General features: G+C 39.5%; 1 protein-coding gene across 1 annotated transcript; it reads left to right on the top strand.

Annotated features, from left to right (window-relative positions):
• Window positions 1-573: 573 nt before the first annotated feature.
• LOC139122565 (long-chain-fatty-acid--CoA ligase 5-like) lies at window positions 574-18,036 on the top strand. Its single transcript, XM_070688106.1, has 20 exons — window positions 574-774; window positions 3,450-3,590; window positions 4,358-4,472; window positions 5,122-5,189; window positions 5,748-5,849; window positions 6,242-6,341; window positions 7,246-7,418; window positions 8,427-8,459; window positions 8,767-8,892; window positions 9,561-9,638; window positions 9,974-10,108; window positions 11,253-11,338; window positions 11,710-11,761; window positions 12,145-12,240; window positions 13,223-13,384; window positions 14,193-14,309; window positions 14,435-14,578; window positions 15,052-15,153; window positions 15,867-15,938; window positions 16,639-18,036. Exons 2-20 carry the CDS (start codon window positions 3,498-3,500, stop codon window positions 16,774-16,776), a joined length of 1,992 nt encoding a protein of 663 aa, XP_070544207.1. The 5' UTR covers window positions 574-774; window positions 3,450-3,497; the 3' UTR covers window positions 16,777-18,036.
• Window positions 18,037-18,459: the final 423 nt, after the last annotated feature.

Raw genomic sequence — 18,459 nt, forward strand, 5'->3', positions numbered from 1 at the left:
TGTCCTCCAAACCCGCATTCTGGTTTGGGGGTTAAAGAAAGCACACCCCAAAAAAAAAGTTGTGAGTGGAAAAATCAAAATTTGTCGCGATAAGAAACCGATCGGGGAAATTTGTTTTCGTAGACCCGCTAAAGTTTTTTTCTAAGTCTATTTGCACATAATAATATTATTTTTACCTCAATTCTAGTATATTCCAAACGGTAACCGACACGCGACCTTGACATTCCCGGTTGTAAAGCACACCGACTGAGCTGTGTGTCGCGCATCGGTGATTTACAAATTCACTCATGTTGATTCTATGACCGTACGGCAGGGTTACTCCCTACCGGTGTTATCATGTTATAAAATGCAGAGACACGGTCCCTCTAGTACGTGGCAGAGGCTTTCTAGTTTTGCGGTCACACTACATTAAATTAGGACTGGTATCTATATGATCTATGATACTTGTCAATGTTGTCATATATATCTTGTAGTGTTGAAAAGTTAACTGTTGTTTATGTTATGAAATGGTACGCATGCGCATGTACGTCGTTGCAGAGATGAATGCAATTTCGTTTGGACCTTCATTAGGTATTTACATGTAAAGTAGTAGAGTAAAAGAACGCAGCTCTATTGAATCCATTGACACCTTCCACTATCGCTGTCCCCCTCTCCTCTACCATCTTCGCGTGCATGCCAAAGACCGACCAAAGTCGTGACGGATTGTGCTGCGCAGTGAACTCAAGGGCGGATCAAGACTCGCAGTAGAGAAGAATTTTCAAAAATTCTTGACGGGTAACTATTGCTTCCACATGCTTTTATGAATCCGGCTTTTTGTGTAGAGGTCAGAACAAGTTCCGAAGAGAGTGCCTCGCTCCAACGTCCTATTGTCCGAACTGACTATTGTCGATTTGCTTGCACTCAACACAGACAACGCTTTTCTGTGCACTCAACAAGTGTGCCCTGTGGTGCCATTCTACCGCACGTATTCGTGTTTACCATGGAGAACTGGTACACTTTGCCGTTATAACACAGAGCGGGGGAGTGCTCATAGATGTTATAACTTCTGTTTGCTCACTGTATGTCACATGTAAGAAATATTTCACTGGCAAACAGTACACTGCAACCACTTTTGTTTTGGGCGTAACCGGAGAAGTTCAAAAGCTACATGTAGCATTGTCCGCGCTCTGAGAGGCTTGCAATGTTTCAGACCGATCCCTAAGATCCGTAACGCACGTAGAGGCAGAGGCAGGTGGACGAACGGGGATTCAAGTGCAATTCTTCAACCGTGGCAAATTTTGTAAATATTGTTCTGTAGTGCAGACCTTATCGTCAAACAGCTTTCTTTCCACCGGTGTTATTACTGGGCATAAGCGCTGGCTAGCTGTGAATTATAAAGCTGCGCTGAGGCGTATCGATCGCTCTCGGGTCAGGGGTCATCTCCAACCTGTACCTACTTTATCCCCATATACGACAGTGACAACTGGTATTTTCAACCATTTTTCAATGAGCACTCAAGGGTTCCTGCTCGAATTCGAACATTTGCCTTCAAGCGCAGAGCGCATTGAGTACGTTGGAGGTCAAAAGCTCACAATGCGACCAAAAGCCGTCAACGTTTACGACAGCAAAATGGTGAAAAATACATGTTCTTATTGTCGAGGTAGTTAGCAGGGGTAAAGAATGAGTCGTAGATATTCATAAAGCGGTTAGAGGTTGATTTACTCAAAGACAAATACAATTCGTTATTTTGCGTGCTAAATCAGCCATTGGCGTCGTGGTAAACTACCAAAGTGGTTAGCTCGCAGTGGTTCTGTGGCGGTGACCCCTAAACCGGACGCCACTTCCCCTCTGCGTATTCACAGCTAAGCACTAGCCAACGCCCTGTGTGAATGGCACGACTTCTCGCCGCTCATGTCTTCACAGAAACACTCACGTTGAAAACAGCCCCTCCGTGTGGAGGGACTGTGGGTTGAACCATGGAGTCTTTTGGTAGCTCCATGGTTCAACTAGCCTAGTATACTGACGTCCAAGTCCCAAATCTTCACATGAGTGATATAAATCAATACTTTGTAGACCCGTCGAACGCCCGGTGGTATGAGCTAAATAGCTTTAATGCAAAGTCGTAAATTTGCTGTTGTACTTGCTGTGTCAACTGGCCCTGACCCGCAGAGTCAGGACTTTGTACAACAACCTGTTGAACAGTCCATGGGGTATACATACTGGCAGAAGGCTTCAAGGTAAACTTCAGTACCGAGCTGCAATTTATCGGCACAGTGAAATTCCAATGGGAAGGCGTGGGCTCTAGCACGACCCCGGCCTGCCAAAGCTTGCAAAGTGTATCATCGACGTTACGTCCGTGTCCCATGGTATGACCATGGATGTAGTTGCGGAGATGACAAACGTTTAACTGTTTGTGGCTCAGACTCCTTCTGTCAGTATAGTTATAGCATGGATGTAAAAAGTAGATTTTTACATCCATGGTTATAGATACCTTGTAGGTGTTAGAAGATCCATGGACAGTAGAAGGGAAGGATTGTTTTATATTAGAACCATGTACGTAAAAATAGATCCATGGTTAGAACATACGCCTCAGTCGTTGAAGCAGAAACTCTAAAATCGAAAGGATGGATCAAAAGGAGACTGAATGACCACGGTGTCAATGCCATCCGCTTTTTTCTGACTCAATGCCATTACATAAGTATTTTGAATAAGATGTTCACGTGTGTCCACAGGCACCAAGCCCGTCGTTTCGCGAAGTCCCATGTTAACAACAAAAAAGTATGTTGTTATCACAAGGGCTTCGCGAAGCAACGAGCCTAGCGCCTGTGCGTGTGTGCGGATGAAAGTTTTTGACGTTTTCTGCACTGTCCGATGCCACATGACGTACCCACAGTAGGGCCAGTCACTTCGCACCAAACCAATTTACCAGTTCGTCCCACCATTTGTACCAAAACCACCTCGTCGCAACTACTAGCACTTCCTCGCCCCACGCCACTTCGCCCACATACTAGTAATTCTAAAGAGCTGTGGTGAAATAATTGTCCGGCAGTGACAACGTTGTCTCCGCATACGATCGTAGGCAAGCAAAGGGTACTATACAGCCAGTGTCCGGCGCAGTATTGGGCGATTCAGTTTCTCGAAATGTATTCACCTTCAAAGGGTCGCGGGATAAATGGTTGATGAAATTTTCAAGGGCGTTGGTTGGTTATTTTCGGCTTTTATTTACCGTTTGGCGACAGTATGTGGTAAAATGGGGTGTTTTGGGGTCGAACTGTGAATAGTTGGGCGAAGTCGTTCTGGTACGAGGTTGTTTTGGCGCGAGGTGATTTTGGTGCCAAATGGTGTGGGACGAGGTGGTACAGTGCGGTTATTTTGGTTGCGCTCATGTCGGTATGTTTGCGACGGCAGAAAACGCTATCAATTTTTACCGTCGCTGCAACTCAACGATGTAATTCTCTGTTAATTTACAGGTCGGGTTTAGATCAATATTTACCGCTTTTCAAGCCAGATCAGAAGACATGGCTGAACTTTCACTGGAGGAGAAAAGAGCACGTCGAACGTTAGAACTGCCACAACAGATCGATTTAAAAAAACAGTCCGTGGAGGTCGAGGTGAGATATGTAGAGTCATTGAAAGTTATTATTGAAAAAAAGCTGCAATTTTCGTGGTCATTTCTCGCCGGCGGGTTTCCATTTTGCCGTTTTAGCGGACGGGGAATAGTGGAAGATTTTCCTCGTTAGCGGACAAGAACATTTGATATTATTAGTGATCAGGTGACTTGGAAAAAAGCCAAATGGGCGGACATAGAGTATTGATCGGTTATTCCTGGGAGTTTGTCGACAGAATGGGAAAAGCTTTTGCTACAGAGATGACTGTGAGAACTTGTGGGAAAGTGTTGAAAGGAAAAACAGTTATTGGCGGGACAGAGAAATTCAATTCATAGGGAGGGGGCAGTTACGAAAAGCTCAGAGATGAATTCCCCTCCAAATGTTAACTTTCTTCAATTATGAAAAACTCCAACGATTACACTATCTAACAATTTACAGGTTGACTGCCCCTACATGTGACTGCAGATTAGTTTGCTGGTGCATTGTCATAAAGTGACGTTTTACTGAATTGTTGATCTTACCATATACTCAGATTCAGCCATCACATGTCGGTGAATTCATTGCGACAATGTTAACATGATCAACGTCAAGAAATGAAATTTAAGTTTCACGATATTCAACGATTTCCAAATCTCTTAATAAAAACCGTCTTGAAAAAAGCTCAAGACCCTTCACCACACTGGTGGAAAGATGTTACACTGTTGACTAGCGAAGAAACGACCTCTTCTTCTGCCTTTCATGAGCTCAAAGTTGTAATCTTTACATTTTAGGGCGAGAAGAACATTCGAGTGAACCCTGTAGTGGAAGGAAAACCTTTAATCTCGGTATTTTACGATGATTGCACTACATTGCACGAGGCTTTTAAAAGAGGACTCAAAGTTTCAGGCAAGGACAAATTTATTAAAGGGACAAAGTCGGTTTTAGACACGATACATGAAACCATCGCGAAAATGAATTAATGGTCATGACCATTAATTCATTTTCGCTATGGTTTCGTTTATCGTCTCTAAAACCGAGGTCAAATATATGCATGGTCACCCATTCATTCAGTATCTTTCAACATGTCAAACAATATAAGTATTATCTCGTATCAAACAAAATTCATGAAAAATGGCCGACTTTGTATCTTTAATGCTTAAGTCCTCGATTTTTGTTAGTAATTTTATTTCATTTATAAGAGTGAATGCGCCATGTGTGTATGTCATCGCATAGACGGTAGAACTCCTGCCGCCTATGGTCATTGCGACAGAGAACGTATTACGAGCAAATTAAGCAGATTGGAGAAAACATATTTATTTGGTTAATTATTCTGTTATTCATACTTATAAGTGTATTTGTCAATGCAAGTACGTAAGTGGCTTAACATGAAACTTGTAAGAGGAGACACAAATCATGAATTATTTGAAAACTCGTGATACTGACCTCGACTTTCCTTCAGTCATTCAAGCTGATACATATAGTGTTCACATTGTATGACCATTTTGCGGCGTATTACTGTAACATAACCAAATCATATCTTTTGGTTTTTTTCTAGACAACGGTGCTTGTCTTGGCTGGAGACCTGGACCAGAGAAACCGTATCGATGGGTTACCTACAACCATGTGAGTTGAAGACAATATTCATGTGCATGTCAGTTATCATGAAATGTTCGTTAACTTTAAAAAAATCCCTGAAGTTTATATGAAATAATCCGTAAACCCTTTTGTGTATTGTAAAACCTATGGTAGCTATGGATGAATTTTACTATTATGGGATTACCCACAATTCAGTCTGACTGTACACACAATGCTTTCTGAAGTCAAGGCAATGTCGTCTGTGTGCCGTTTACAAATTAATTTTATTCGTTGAGATTTGACGTCCAAGTTATTTCATTCAAATTGCCAGGGAATTGGAAGGCGATGACGTTTTACTGTGATCAAGATATAACGTTTTGTGAAACTATGAAAGTCATTTAATTTGTAGAGAGAAGTTGAAAGGAAAATTTGGAAATCTACGCACTGTTTACGACGCCGCAAGAAACATTTATTTTCTGATAGAATGTATAACAAAGGAACGTATATATATTAGATCATCAAAAGAAACATGACGTAAGATAAATCTGTTATTACCTCGGACCGCATTCAACAAGTTATTTTTACTTTAAATTGTTCTCTTTATAGGTGTACAAAAGAGCTTGTGATTTCGGAGCTGGATTAACAATCATAGGATGTCCAGCAGGTCAGGAAACATTCATAGGAATTTACTCCCAGAATAGAATCGGCGTAAGTATTGTTTTCTCTTGCACGAAACGATTCAACAAACACAACTCTAAGGCATAAAACTACAGTACTTCGAATGAGAGAGAGAGAGAGAGAGAGAGAGAGAGAGAGAGAGAGAGAGAGAGAGAGAGAGAGAGAGAGAGAGAAACTTCGGGCTACCTATCGATGATACTCAATACACTAACATGACCAGTTTTCAACATTATGAGAGCGTGTTTTTATCGTGTTATGTAAATGAGTCCTATAGCAGTTACAATCCCTATCAAAACATCCTTGCAAAACTATCAATGCTATACGATTTCGATATTGGTGCAAAGTAACTAAACTAGCGAAGTGAGCATTATTCTTCCTTTTTTCATGGTTTGTAATTTGTTTTACGACTTTTCTCCCTCAAGTGGACGATTGCTGAGCAAGCCTGCAATAGTTACTCCATGGTGGTTGTCCCGCTGTACGACACGCTGGGACCAGAGGCATGTACACATATCATCAACCAGTGTAAGTCACACCAATATTTGCATGTATCCCAGCGAAACCGCCCACCGCTTTCTTTACTAGTAATCGCAAATGCATGAGTCTTATAAATTTGACTGTACGGCATGTCAAATAATAAGGACAAAGTATCCGAGCACGTGTGTGAATACATGTACATGTGTATATACATGGACATGCTCAAGTATTTGATCCTAGGATGCTGGCCTGTAAATGTATTCCATGATGTTGAGAATTATAACACCCTGGTGTGGTGTGTCAGCACTGCGACTTTTTTATCAGAAAAATACGGACCAAAACTGTTCTAACAGACTTGTGCCGAAGTTATGTTATGGGAGATCTTGCCCAATGAACAGGTTATAAAGTTTTAGAATGCGCCCCAGGGACAGATATTCGGACTCTCAAACTCTACAAATTGTTATGATCGACCACTTGTGGGGGCTTGTTTTGAAGCTCTTGGAGAGAGTAAAGTATTTTACTGTTTAGTTTTGTGAAAATCGGGAGTTTATTATCCCCCTATAGCGATAACAAAGGGATGATGGCCATTTTGAATTTCAAATATCGGTAGGCCTAAATAACGCGTAATTTGATTCCCCAGTACCAAAGTTTGCTCGGTGACCCCTGACTTTTATTCTTGATTTTGAAAGACTGGTTGAAAGTTTGCTTGAGGAAAATTTGAGCAAGAGTTTCAGCCTTTCATTTTCGAGGCGCGAACTGCATGTACCTTAAAGGGAAAAAAACATATCACATTATACTGCTGAACAATGAGTGGACAAGTCCAGCTATCCGCTCATAAATAATCATATCGTACTAAATAGGTGACGATGGATAACATTATAAATTTGGAAGGAGAAATCGTTTTGGTTGAAAAACATGGCTGACGTTGTTGCTTGTTTACAATTTTATTTAGGCGACATAACGACCGTTGTGTGTGACACACCCAAGAAGATCGAGTTGTTGGTAAACAGAGCAGACGACACACCATCACTAAAGAGAATCATCTTGATGGACGATTTCACCGACGAAGACACAAAAAAGGCCACCGAGAAAAATATCGACGTCCTACAATTCCGAGAAATCGAGGTAATCGCACGCAACATGCTTTCAACTCTATTTGCACCTCTGATTCACACATAGGATAAAAGAAACTTTGCTTTTTTAATTTTAAGTATTTAAATTTCTTTAAGCCGTTTAGTGAAGTTGAAGTCATACTTGACCTCGGATAAAGATGATCAATTCGGTGATATTGATCGAGTCAATTACTTTACATCGTAAACGCGTGAGCGCGAAGTACGACATACTGGTAATGTCCGACTGCTTGAAGTGATAAAAGGGGTGCGTTTTGATGTTAAACAGTTATAGTACATCATTTTGTTCTGGGAAAACAAGTTAGTACTTTATTTTCTCCTTCCCCTAATTTTTATTCAGATAAAAGTTTTAGCCTTGCGAACGCAATGCATTCTGTACAGCGTGTGATGTTTTCGTTGAGAAGTGATGAATGCTATAGTAGTGGAAATCAAGGATGACATTCAACACGACCCATGCACGCACAGGCTGTGAGGACATGTTGCACACAAGGCGTACATTGCGGCATGGTTCGGAGTGCAGCAAGTCACTGCATTATACAAACAGGAAAAACCAAAGGAACATTCGTAAATCTTACATCTGATGGAGTCATTAATAAGCCTGCATTGAACAATCTCCGTCAAAATGATTGTCCGAGGTGGCTGCGCTCACACAGTATTTTCTCTTCTTAATTGGAGCCACAAGAGTACCTTTGTCTTGTAGAGCATCAATTATAGCTTTGGAATATGTGTACATACATACTATGTACTACCTATACGGGGAATAGTGTGCATTTATTTACATTTAGTTCAGCCATAAACACCCAAGGTTTTACTGATATAGGGACACCAGCGGTACAGCCATACTGACTTGAAATATCGTCGACAAAATCATCACAGGGTAACATTCTAACTACAAGGTGTAGCTCTATGCAGACTGACTGAGATCTTTGCACGAGACAGACATCTCAGTACGTGCGTGTTCAATCATTTAAAAATGTAAGTTCTGGTTCTTATTTTTTTGTAGACACTTGGTAGGAACAACCCTCAGGACGTCCAGGTAAGGCTGAATGGTTGCTATTTATCATGCTACAAGACTTGAATTTGTATTGACCACTTATAATTTGGGATTGCAGTCTCGAAGAGTCACGTGCTTTCGAATGGAAAATGTCAAAAGCTATCAGAAGTGAATCCTGCAGTTTTCATTTGCTTTTTTCGATTTGTGCCACTCTCCGTCGTTTGCTTCAATATAAGCGTCGACACGTCTAATTTCACGAAATTCTTTAAAGTTGCCACAAGTCTGTATATTTTCTGACTTTTCAATTTCCAAAATGACCCGCTGAACGGCTTCTGTTCCTCGGTTTCAGCCCCCTTCGCCAGACCACATCGCCACGGTGTGTTACACCAGCGGTACAACGGGTTTACCCAAGGGCGCTCTCATTTCACACGGAAATATCATAGCAGTTGTATCGGGGACGCTAGCGAGCAAAGGGGTAAGTTGCAAAATCCGAGTCGAAGACGTTAGAAAAGTGCTCCCTAGTAGAGCGACAAAAGGCCGATAAGATTTAGGGCTATTCGATATCACCAACTGATAAAAGGCTGATTCGATAATATTTACATGAATTATTATGGAAATCATGCTTTAGATGGAAAACAGTTATGACTGGTAATATCATTGTTAGAAGGTAAGGGGAAGTTGGAATGGGATTCAGGACAATTTGTAGAACTACCCAGGGTAGTGAATATTTACATCAAACTACTCGTACTTTTGTAAGATTTTGAACGCAAAGTGTGCACAGTAGGAACTATCACATGAGAACATTAATCGTGTCTACTTCAAGAATAAAAGTCGAAAGTCACAGTGCAAAAGTTAGTAGACCTGAAGTGGAGAAGCAAATTATCAATCGCTTACAGATACTTTAAATTCAAATGGCCGCCACCCCTGCGTTCACTGTATGGGGAAAATTAAAGTTTCGATTTTCGCAGAGTAAGCCTGCGTAACTTTATTTTTAGCCAATAAGCTTAAAAATTGGCCTCCACAAATGTTACACCAAAAGTGTATTTTTTGGAAAGTCCAAATGTCTCTCCAAGAGGTGCATTCTATCTTGACTTTTTTTCCATGTTTGACTTGTTCTTCCTCCATGTCATTATCCATGTACAGGAGTTTTTGTTGTTTGGGCCCGAAGATGTATATATCTCATACTTGCCACTGGCTCATATCTATGAGAAGTTCGTTCAGGTGAGAATTCTCCACACAGATCCATTTAAATTCAACGTAAGCCGTCCAAAGGATTATAATTTTGGAGGAACGCAAGCACTTTCAAACATTTGAAAGACGTATCTTAAAGGTTAATATATTTGTTTGCTACGCGGGATTGTAATCGCATCTTAATTGGATGCCTATAGCCTTTGACCCTGCCACAAAACATGCTCATCCAAACAGCCTTTCGATATTATGAGAACAGTGCAATGGAAAAAAGACAATATGATCTTTGTATTGATTTCTCCCTTCTCTCTCTCGCTCTCTCTCTCTCTCTCTCTCTCTCTCTCTCTCTCTCTCTCTCTCTCTCTCAGGCTATGCTCTTTATGCATGGCTGCAAAATAGGATTCTTCAGTGGCGATATCAAAGAACTGACCAACGATATACAAGAATTAAAACCAACCATTTTCCCACTTGTACCTCGATTACTCAACAGGTTATACGACAAGGTGGGTATAATTTATATACTGTTTATACATTAACACCTCCCTCGGACCCGAATGATCGAGTGTTCTCCCTGTGTTCTCTCTGCTTCCCAACGTGCCAATCGCCTAAACGAACTGCTATATACAGTATGCCCGTGCAGCATTCTAATTACTCGGGGACTCTAACATGCAGAAAGTCACGGTCATCACATTAACACATAGACATATAGGAAACCAAAGTACAGCATAGCCTAAAACAATCGCGATCTAGTTCTGCCTCACATTATGTCAACTTCTTCTCTTTATAATACCCAAATAAAAAAGGGGTTCCTGATCTCCCAAATACAAAAGTAAAGAAGACTCACGGTAATAAAACTCCACGCCTTACCAATTTCAAAAGTTTGTTAATAGGATACTCAACGGAAGAGTTCAGAGACCTTTTATTCAGCATGGCTATAGGCATATCACTCGACCGTACTGTCAGTTTTCAGGGTTAATTTTAGCTATACATCAACATTTACTAGTGTCGGTATACAGTCTGGGATCTTGGGATGGTATTTTAACAGGGAATAAAGAATGCTTGGCGGGCCCTCATCCCAGTAGTCACATACATGCTTTAACTTGAAAGTCTCGTTTGATGAAAATTGATTGGACGAGAACTCAGAGAGTCCACATTTAACGGTGCCTAAGACTTCAAGCCTGCTTGCCCGATGCTTTAACTGTCCAAAAATTCCAATCATCGAATCGAATATCATTTGCCACGCTGAGTCAAATAAAAACAAAAAATTATGTGAATTGTAAAAACTTAACTAAATTTCTAAATTTATCTCCGAAATTATTCACGAGAAACCGGCTGACGGGTTTACAAAGAGGGAATGCGTGAACGAATGCAAGTCTTGTAGAAAGTGATGACGTATCTGTTTACGTCACATGGATTGGAGTGTCGACAGTCCCTCTTGCATTCTTTGCCAAAAGTAGGCGACATAGTCCCTGTGGAAAGAACCGTTGAATATCCTTTCCCCACAGCCGAGAGCGAAAGGCCTGCAAAAGACCTACAAAAACCATAACGGTGCAAGCAGTTGTTGAAAGTCTATAGTTATAGGGAGCCCTACGCACGGGCATGTTAACGTTCTGACTTTGCTGTACCCTGACATCTTGTGATCTACAGATCACCGCCGGAGTCGCAGAAAAGAAGCCGATCATCAGAAAGTTGTTTGCTCTCGCTCTGAAAAAGAAAGAAGAGGAACTGAGAAGGTACAGATATGTTTCATGTATATCCAGTATACGTTTTACTTGTTCTATGTGCATGTGCGTGTCCTGCAGTGATTTGTCAACAAGTCTGGCAAGATGAATTTACAATGGCTTGGTTGCTTGATTTCCTGCTCAAGAATAGGTTTGTCGATGTATATATGTAGTTTTTCTAATTTTTACCAATTTTGTTTCATAACTGCCAACATTTGTGCAATGCATAATAATGAAATAAATAAAGGAGATCAAATACACCTCAATCTGCGAATGAGAAACCGATTGAAATTGCTTATCGATAAATTGAGATTAAAATTTTAATGTCAAGTCTTGGCTGACATATGCAATAAGTGGTTGTGTTCTGCCCTTTCCAATTTCAGGGGAATCATCAGAAATAACGGCGTCTGGGACAAACTGTTGAAGAAACCTCGGGTAAGCATTTCTTATGACATCTTGTCATCAACGCTCAATATGACCAACCATGGTGCAGTGTACAGAGGCACCGTCAGAAGAACCGTGTCGTTTTTTCGCACATGAGAGTATCAGAGCGTGGTTGCCTTCAAGCTGGTAGCCCTGAGATGTAAAATTTGATGCGAAAAACAAATCTCACAAAAATCAGTGCGCTTGCTAACATTTTATCGTGCTTTGTCGGCTGAGACGAAACTACAATGTACGTTCACCTTCACACAATAGTGTGAGGGAGTGAAAGTGCCTTGAAGGTACCGCAGTATGATCAGGCAACTCTCAGAACACCGGATCTTTCAAGTTTGTGTCTAGAAAAGTCAAATTCAATATTTCTTCAAACTGTATTTCAGCAAAGCCTAGGAGGGCGAGTCAGGATGATGACGATTGGCGCTGCGCCAGTATCTCCTAAAATCCTCACATTTGCTCGATGTATATTCGGATGTTACGTAAGTAAATAGAATTTAGATTCAAATATTTTGAGTCATTTCGACAACGAAGACAAAGTTATCGAAATCCACCTTGCCAATTTGTACAACAGTTCATATTATCACAATTATTTGGTACTTATCACAATTATACACACACACACACACATGTATATATCACACACACACACACACACACACACACACACACACACACACACACACACACATATATATATATATATATATATATATATATATATATATATATAATATTTACATATGTGAATCGTTCGTTTAGGTTTGAGATAAATTTAATAATTATCACAATTATATATATATATATATATATATATATATATATATATATATATATATATATATATATATATATATATATATATATATATATAAGGTATACAGATGTCCTCGTGGGAAATTACAGTGCTCGATGCTAAGCAGAGCGTTATAAAAACTAACACAATTTTTCTGTCTAAAGATTGCAGGATGCATGAAACTTAAGTAACATATTTCATTGCTTTGTACTTGATGGATTTATGTTATTATATATATATATATATATATATATATATATATATATATATATATATATATATATATATATATATAATTTACAAATGTGAATCGTTCGTTTAGGTTTGAGGTAAATATCGTTTATATGGTAATTCATGTTAATGACAGTTCATATTAGCATTATGATTTGCATATTCACTAATTAATGTAATTAACCATGCAGCCCGCGTACCTAAGACTCTTATACAACATTTATTCAACTTTCGGAGAAGTTGTCTGGATAGTTTAGAGATCGTAGTTAATTCGTTCATTGCTCTGAAATTACCCATTTTAAAATGTAATGTTCTGTAAGGTGTAATGTAACTACAGCAGTATCTGTGCATCGGCGTCGTTTGTATTACTTTATCTATATTAAAACATCTCTATCGAGGTTCTTTCTCTGAACGGTTTTCTAACTTGTTCACTGCAGTTTATCGAAGGCTATGGCCAAACCGAATGCGCTGGATGCTGTACTGCCACGCTGATGAATGACACAGTAGCAGGTCACGTGGGTGCGCCGTTACCCTGTTTTGAGGTGAAACTTGATGACGTAGCAGAAATGGAGTACTACGCAAGCAATAGCCAGGGAGAGGTAGGTGTTGTTTCTGCCTCCAGATGCCTGATAACTGTTTGGAAATTCCCCGGCCATGAATTTTAGTGATAACGACAGTTTCCGCTCGTAGGCCGTTTACATCTAGCGAGATTTCCTGTGCTGAAATACAACAAAGAAAACGTAAGGCCAAAACAGTCGGCCTTTATGATTTGTGTTGAATACTACGTTGTCAGTGTCATGGCCACTGAGCAGAAGATAAAATATTGAGCAAAAATCGAGCGAAATTACCAGTAGAGCGAAATTACCAATATGCAAAATTACAATCCACATAAATGCTATTGATAAGTCGTCTCGTATCTAATCGCTTTTAGTCTCATAGCTAGCGAGGAATAAGAGAAATGTCGCCATAAAACAGTCATACGACAGAAAAAAAGAAAATCTAGAAAAGAAAAATATAAAAATGGAACTTTTTCAAGTAGCCGAACTAAACTTTTCACATCTAGTCCCAATTCTGTAAATCTTGAAAAACTCCGCGTAATCATTTTCCCGAGATATTACAGTAAAATGCCACATTATCAACTTTTATTTTGGTGGTATTGTATACACAGAAATAACATAACTTCAATTCATATCATTTCTGGACGATTTGTGGTTTACTGAAAACAAATATTTTCAATAGTGGCGTAACCAAATACACAATCCCTAGGCTGTTGTCAGCATAGTGAGTTCGCGCATTTCGCTTTTCTCAAAGCTGTCCGATCAACACTGTCCGGGCCCGGAAATTCGCGGGACAGACACCCTGAATAAACGTTGAATTACTAACAATTGCTCACATACATACCTACAGGTATGCCTGAGGGGCCCTGCTGTTTTCAAAGGGTATTACAAAGAACCCGAAAAGACAGCGGATACATTGGATCAGGATGGGTGGCTCCACACCGGAGATGTCGGGCAGTGGCTACCTGTAAGTATACTTAAAGTCTACTTCAACCAACTCAGAGACCTGCGAAGAATGCTTTAAATGAAAATCTGGTAAACTTCAATTTGTGACCTCTTGGTCTCTTAATTAAATGTTTTCATTTTTTTCAGAATGGCACTCTGAAAGTTATCGATAGGAAGAAGCATATATTTAAACTCTCTCAGGGTGAATACATAGCTCCTGAAAAGATAGAAAATGCTTACACGAGGAGTCCTTTTGTGGCTCAAACTTTTGTGTATGGGGAAAGCTTGAAGGTAAGTCATAAGCGTCAATCTTGGATCATATCCAAATCTGATTCATTTTTAGATCTAGATGTTCTCTTCAATTGCAAAACGGCCAGTTACTTTGACGCTTTTCAATCGTCGTAACAAAGTATTTCCGTTATTTATTTATATAGTTTTTTCTTCATTAATTATAATTGGATATGTTTATGCGCCTGTGTTTAAATGCTTGAAAAGCAAACACGTTTGTTCCTAATCGTGTATTATTTATTAGGCATTTACCCATGGATATGGTAAAACATTTCTTTGCGATTTATGCTTTCTTCTCTGAGAAGAGAATGGATATTACTCATTATGCAATGAACGGCAGCTTTCAAAAGCGACAGGTTGGAACTTTTGTACATTTACCCACGAGCTACCTGGTTGCCCAACTCACTATTATTAGCGTTAATCCATAATTAAAATATCGTACAGCGATGTTCTTAACTTTATGTATTACGCTTCAGTCGACCTTGGTTGGAGTCGTTGTCCCTGATCCCGAAGTGCTGCCGAAATGGGCTGAGTCGAAAGGAATCAAGGGAGATATGGAATACCTGTGTCAGAATGAGGTAATCCTCTCTCTCTCTCTCTCTCTCTCTCTCTCTCTCTCTCTCTCTCTCTCTCTCTCTCTCTCTCTCTCTCTCTCTCTCGCCTCTGCCTCCATCACGTACATATGTGCACCCCACAATCATGGGAGTCGGCGTTGACTTTTCAATGTAAATTGTAACGCCATTTGCGATATCTCCAAACATAATATTGATTATCTACAAAAGACATTCTGTCAGATTTTCAGTTTGGTAAATGTTGCTGCTATGTTGGCATGATGTCTCTATATATCATGCATGAAATACATCATGATTATTTGAAAACAAGAAAGTCGCACATGTGCACTTCCGACGACCGCTTCCCTTTAATTATTGAAGGGACCATAGCGGTAAATCATACTTTTAGTCATCGGATATTTTCATTACTGTTCGATAATTAAATCGAGTATATCTCCGTCAAATATCTTAAAAGTACAAATTATCAGCCTTGCAACAACAACACATTGTTTACAATATGCGATCTTGTTGGTCACGTATGAATTCTAGCCAGGGCATTGGACAAGTTGACGAGTTGTGGAAATGTTATTATGGACCAGTCGGAGAGACATTTTCTCGCGACTCCAGAGCGATTAAAGTGACACTTTTGTAAAACATTAAATATCAAGTAACGTATACTGAAAACGTGAAATTGTAAGTTTAACGATGTTGTTCATTGCTTTTTTTCTCTGTTCCCTCAGGAAATAAAGAGGACTATTTTGACAAGTCTTCAGAATATCGGTAAAGAAGGAGGACTAAAGTCATTCGAACAGGTCAGAGTTAAAGATAAAACTACACAAAATCTTTCCAACTGTTTCAAACATAAGTGCTTCTACATGGACTGCTAAATCGATGAATTGCACACACGAGCCGCTAAAAGTTAAACTTTTAAGAAGATTTAAAAGGGAGAGGTTGACAGCATTCAATCGACGGAAGTCGTGTGTTGTATGGTCGACTTCATTCTATTACATCCCTTAGTAAAAACAAAGTAAATTACGACGTCGGTCACAATCGGCGCTATGACGTCGTACTTTGAGTTGGAAAGATCATTTTAACTGTCCAGAGACTGACGTGTGCCTGACAACATGTGACGCCGTACAACGTTTTCACTTTTGAAAATGCTAGCATCCAAGTTTGTAGAGTTCGAAAGCTTGTCAAGGTCAGCCGTACCAAATCGGTATTATAAAGCGTGATATGTTGTTAGTCCCCATGACCTTTTAATACCAGACTGTGTTGCTGATTATTCTCCTCACACAAAGTAAATTTTGAATTGTTCGTTCCATACGTAGCAAAAGTTCAAGTGCATATGGATTATATGAACTCATTTTTTTTCTATATTTAACTTGCGGAGGCAGACTTTGACAACAGTTTTACGGTAGTGGACCATGCTATGATGACGCGGACAGACGATGACATCACTCTCACGCAGTCGAATCGTCCTATTTTCACGTTTCGTCTGATTTTCCTCTCCAGGTAAAAGACATCTTCTTATCGGCGGAGATGTTTACCATTGAAAACGAATTGCTGACGCCGACGATGAAATCCAAGCGACCTGCTCTCAAAAAACATTTCCAGAGCCAGATTGATACCATGTACGAGAAACTGACGTAACCACCAGAAAGCCACGTGAACTTCAACTTTGTCTTGGACACTTTAATTAACAAAAACAATATTTATACAAACGAAATATGGTTCAATACTCATTATACAAACAATATATGGTTCATACTTATTATTATTAGAAAGTTTACCGCCTCATTTGAGTGAACATCAGCAGGCGAATGTATTCATACTGACATCCTTCAGAACAGAGAACTATAGAGCGCCCTCGCTCATTTTATTTAGAAGCGAGACAGTTAATTTTTGATAACGAAATAACTTTGATGGCGCTACTATAGGTGTGAGAAGGCGGTTTAAAGTATGGTATAAGATGGCAATTTTTGTGCGATGTAATAATATTTTAGTCATTTCTTCGTTTTATCACAGGTTTGTTAATTACTGAAAAATACTATGCAACTAACAGTGATCAAAGTCATATCATGGTGGATAAATATACACGTTAAATGCTGACGTATACTTCAGCATTAAATTATATACATACACAGTTGCTCTCTTGCAAATACCATAATTTGGTCTTAAATCCCGGCAAGCCTGAATGCCTTACATTAAAGTTACTATACCCTGTAAAATGGCGAAAATCAGTATCTCCTTCTTGCTATACTCCGCGTTGTGAGTTTTCCGCTAAAATTTCGACATAGCATGACGCGATAATCTGCCCTCCTAAGTTACGGCTTAAAAAGGACCATAATGATGATAATAATTTAAAAGCTGTACTTTCTGCAATATCGAAAAATCTGCAAAGCATAGAGAATTGCACATACTGACGACTGATAATTCGACTTGTTTGCAAGACACTTGAGAAAAAATCCCTGAAATTAGCATTCGGCATAAAATGTGTTCTGATCCCCCAGATGTTAAAGGGATACAGTCGTCGGAACTGCGCTCAAAGGTCGTATGGGACCCACACGACCAATGTAAACACTATATCCAATGTAAGATGGTGATTGATAAAAGTTAAAACATGTCTGTCACAGTCTACATCGTATAATTTAAATATTGCAGCTATGATGATGAGGTGCATCTAGATATCGTGCACGAATACATTGTTTGTAAACGTGAAACTCGCACAGGCACAGTTCCGACGACTGTTTCCCTTTAAATATCTTGACCGTTAGAACATGAGTGTCAGTTGTCGGGAGAGGGCGGTAAATCAGACATGTATTTGAGTGGTTTGACAAAAGACAACTATGATGATATTTTATACCTTGAAAGCATTAAAGTTAATAAAGTTAAAACGAGTCGGTGGATGAACGCTTGATTTGTATCGCAAATTTTCTAGCTCATTTGATGTGAATTCGTTTATTTAACATATTATTCTGTCTGCTGGCAGCTGCATGTTTGACGTATATTCCTTACAATATTCTGTTTGTAAATTCGTGAATGCTGAGTGTTAATCTTTTTACGCAAACTGTATTTATGCAATATCAGCTGTTAATTTTGTTGAGAATCATCTGAATTTTACTCCTGATAAAATCTGATTTGAACAATAACATTGCATGTGCGCACGATACACGGTCTTTGCAAGTCTGACGATTGGTATTTCAACATACTTTAAAGGTATACTGTCACCTGTTCCAATTTTGCCACAGTTACCATGGAAAGAGAAAATCTAACCAATCACAGATTTTAAGCGGGTGACCGCTTTTTAAAAACAGCGCCCTCACATGGGAATTT

Source organism: Ptychodera flava, chromosome 22, assembly GCF_041260155.1.
Source record: "Ptychodera flava strain L36383 chromosome 22, AS_Pfla_20210202, whole genome shotgun sequence".
NCBI classification, from domain to species: domain Eukaryota; kingdom Metazoa; phylum Hemichordata; class Enteropneusta; family Ptychoderidae; genus Ptychodera; species Ptychodera flava.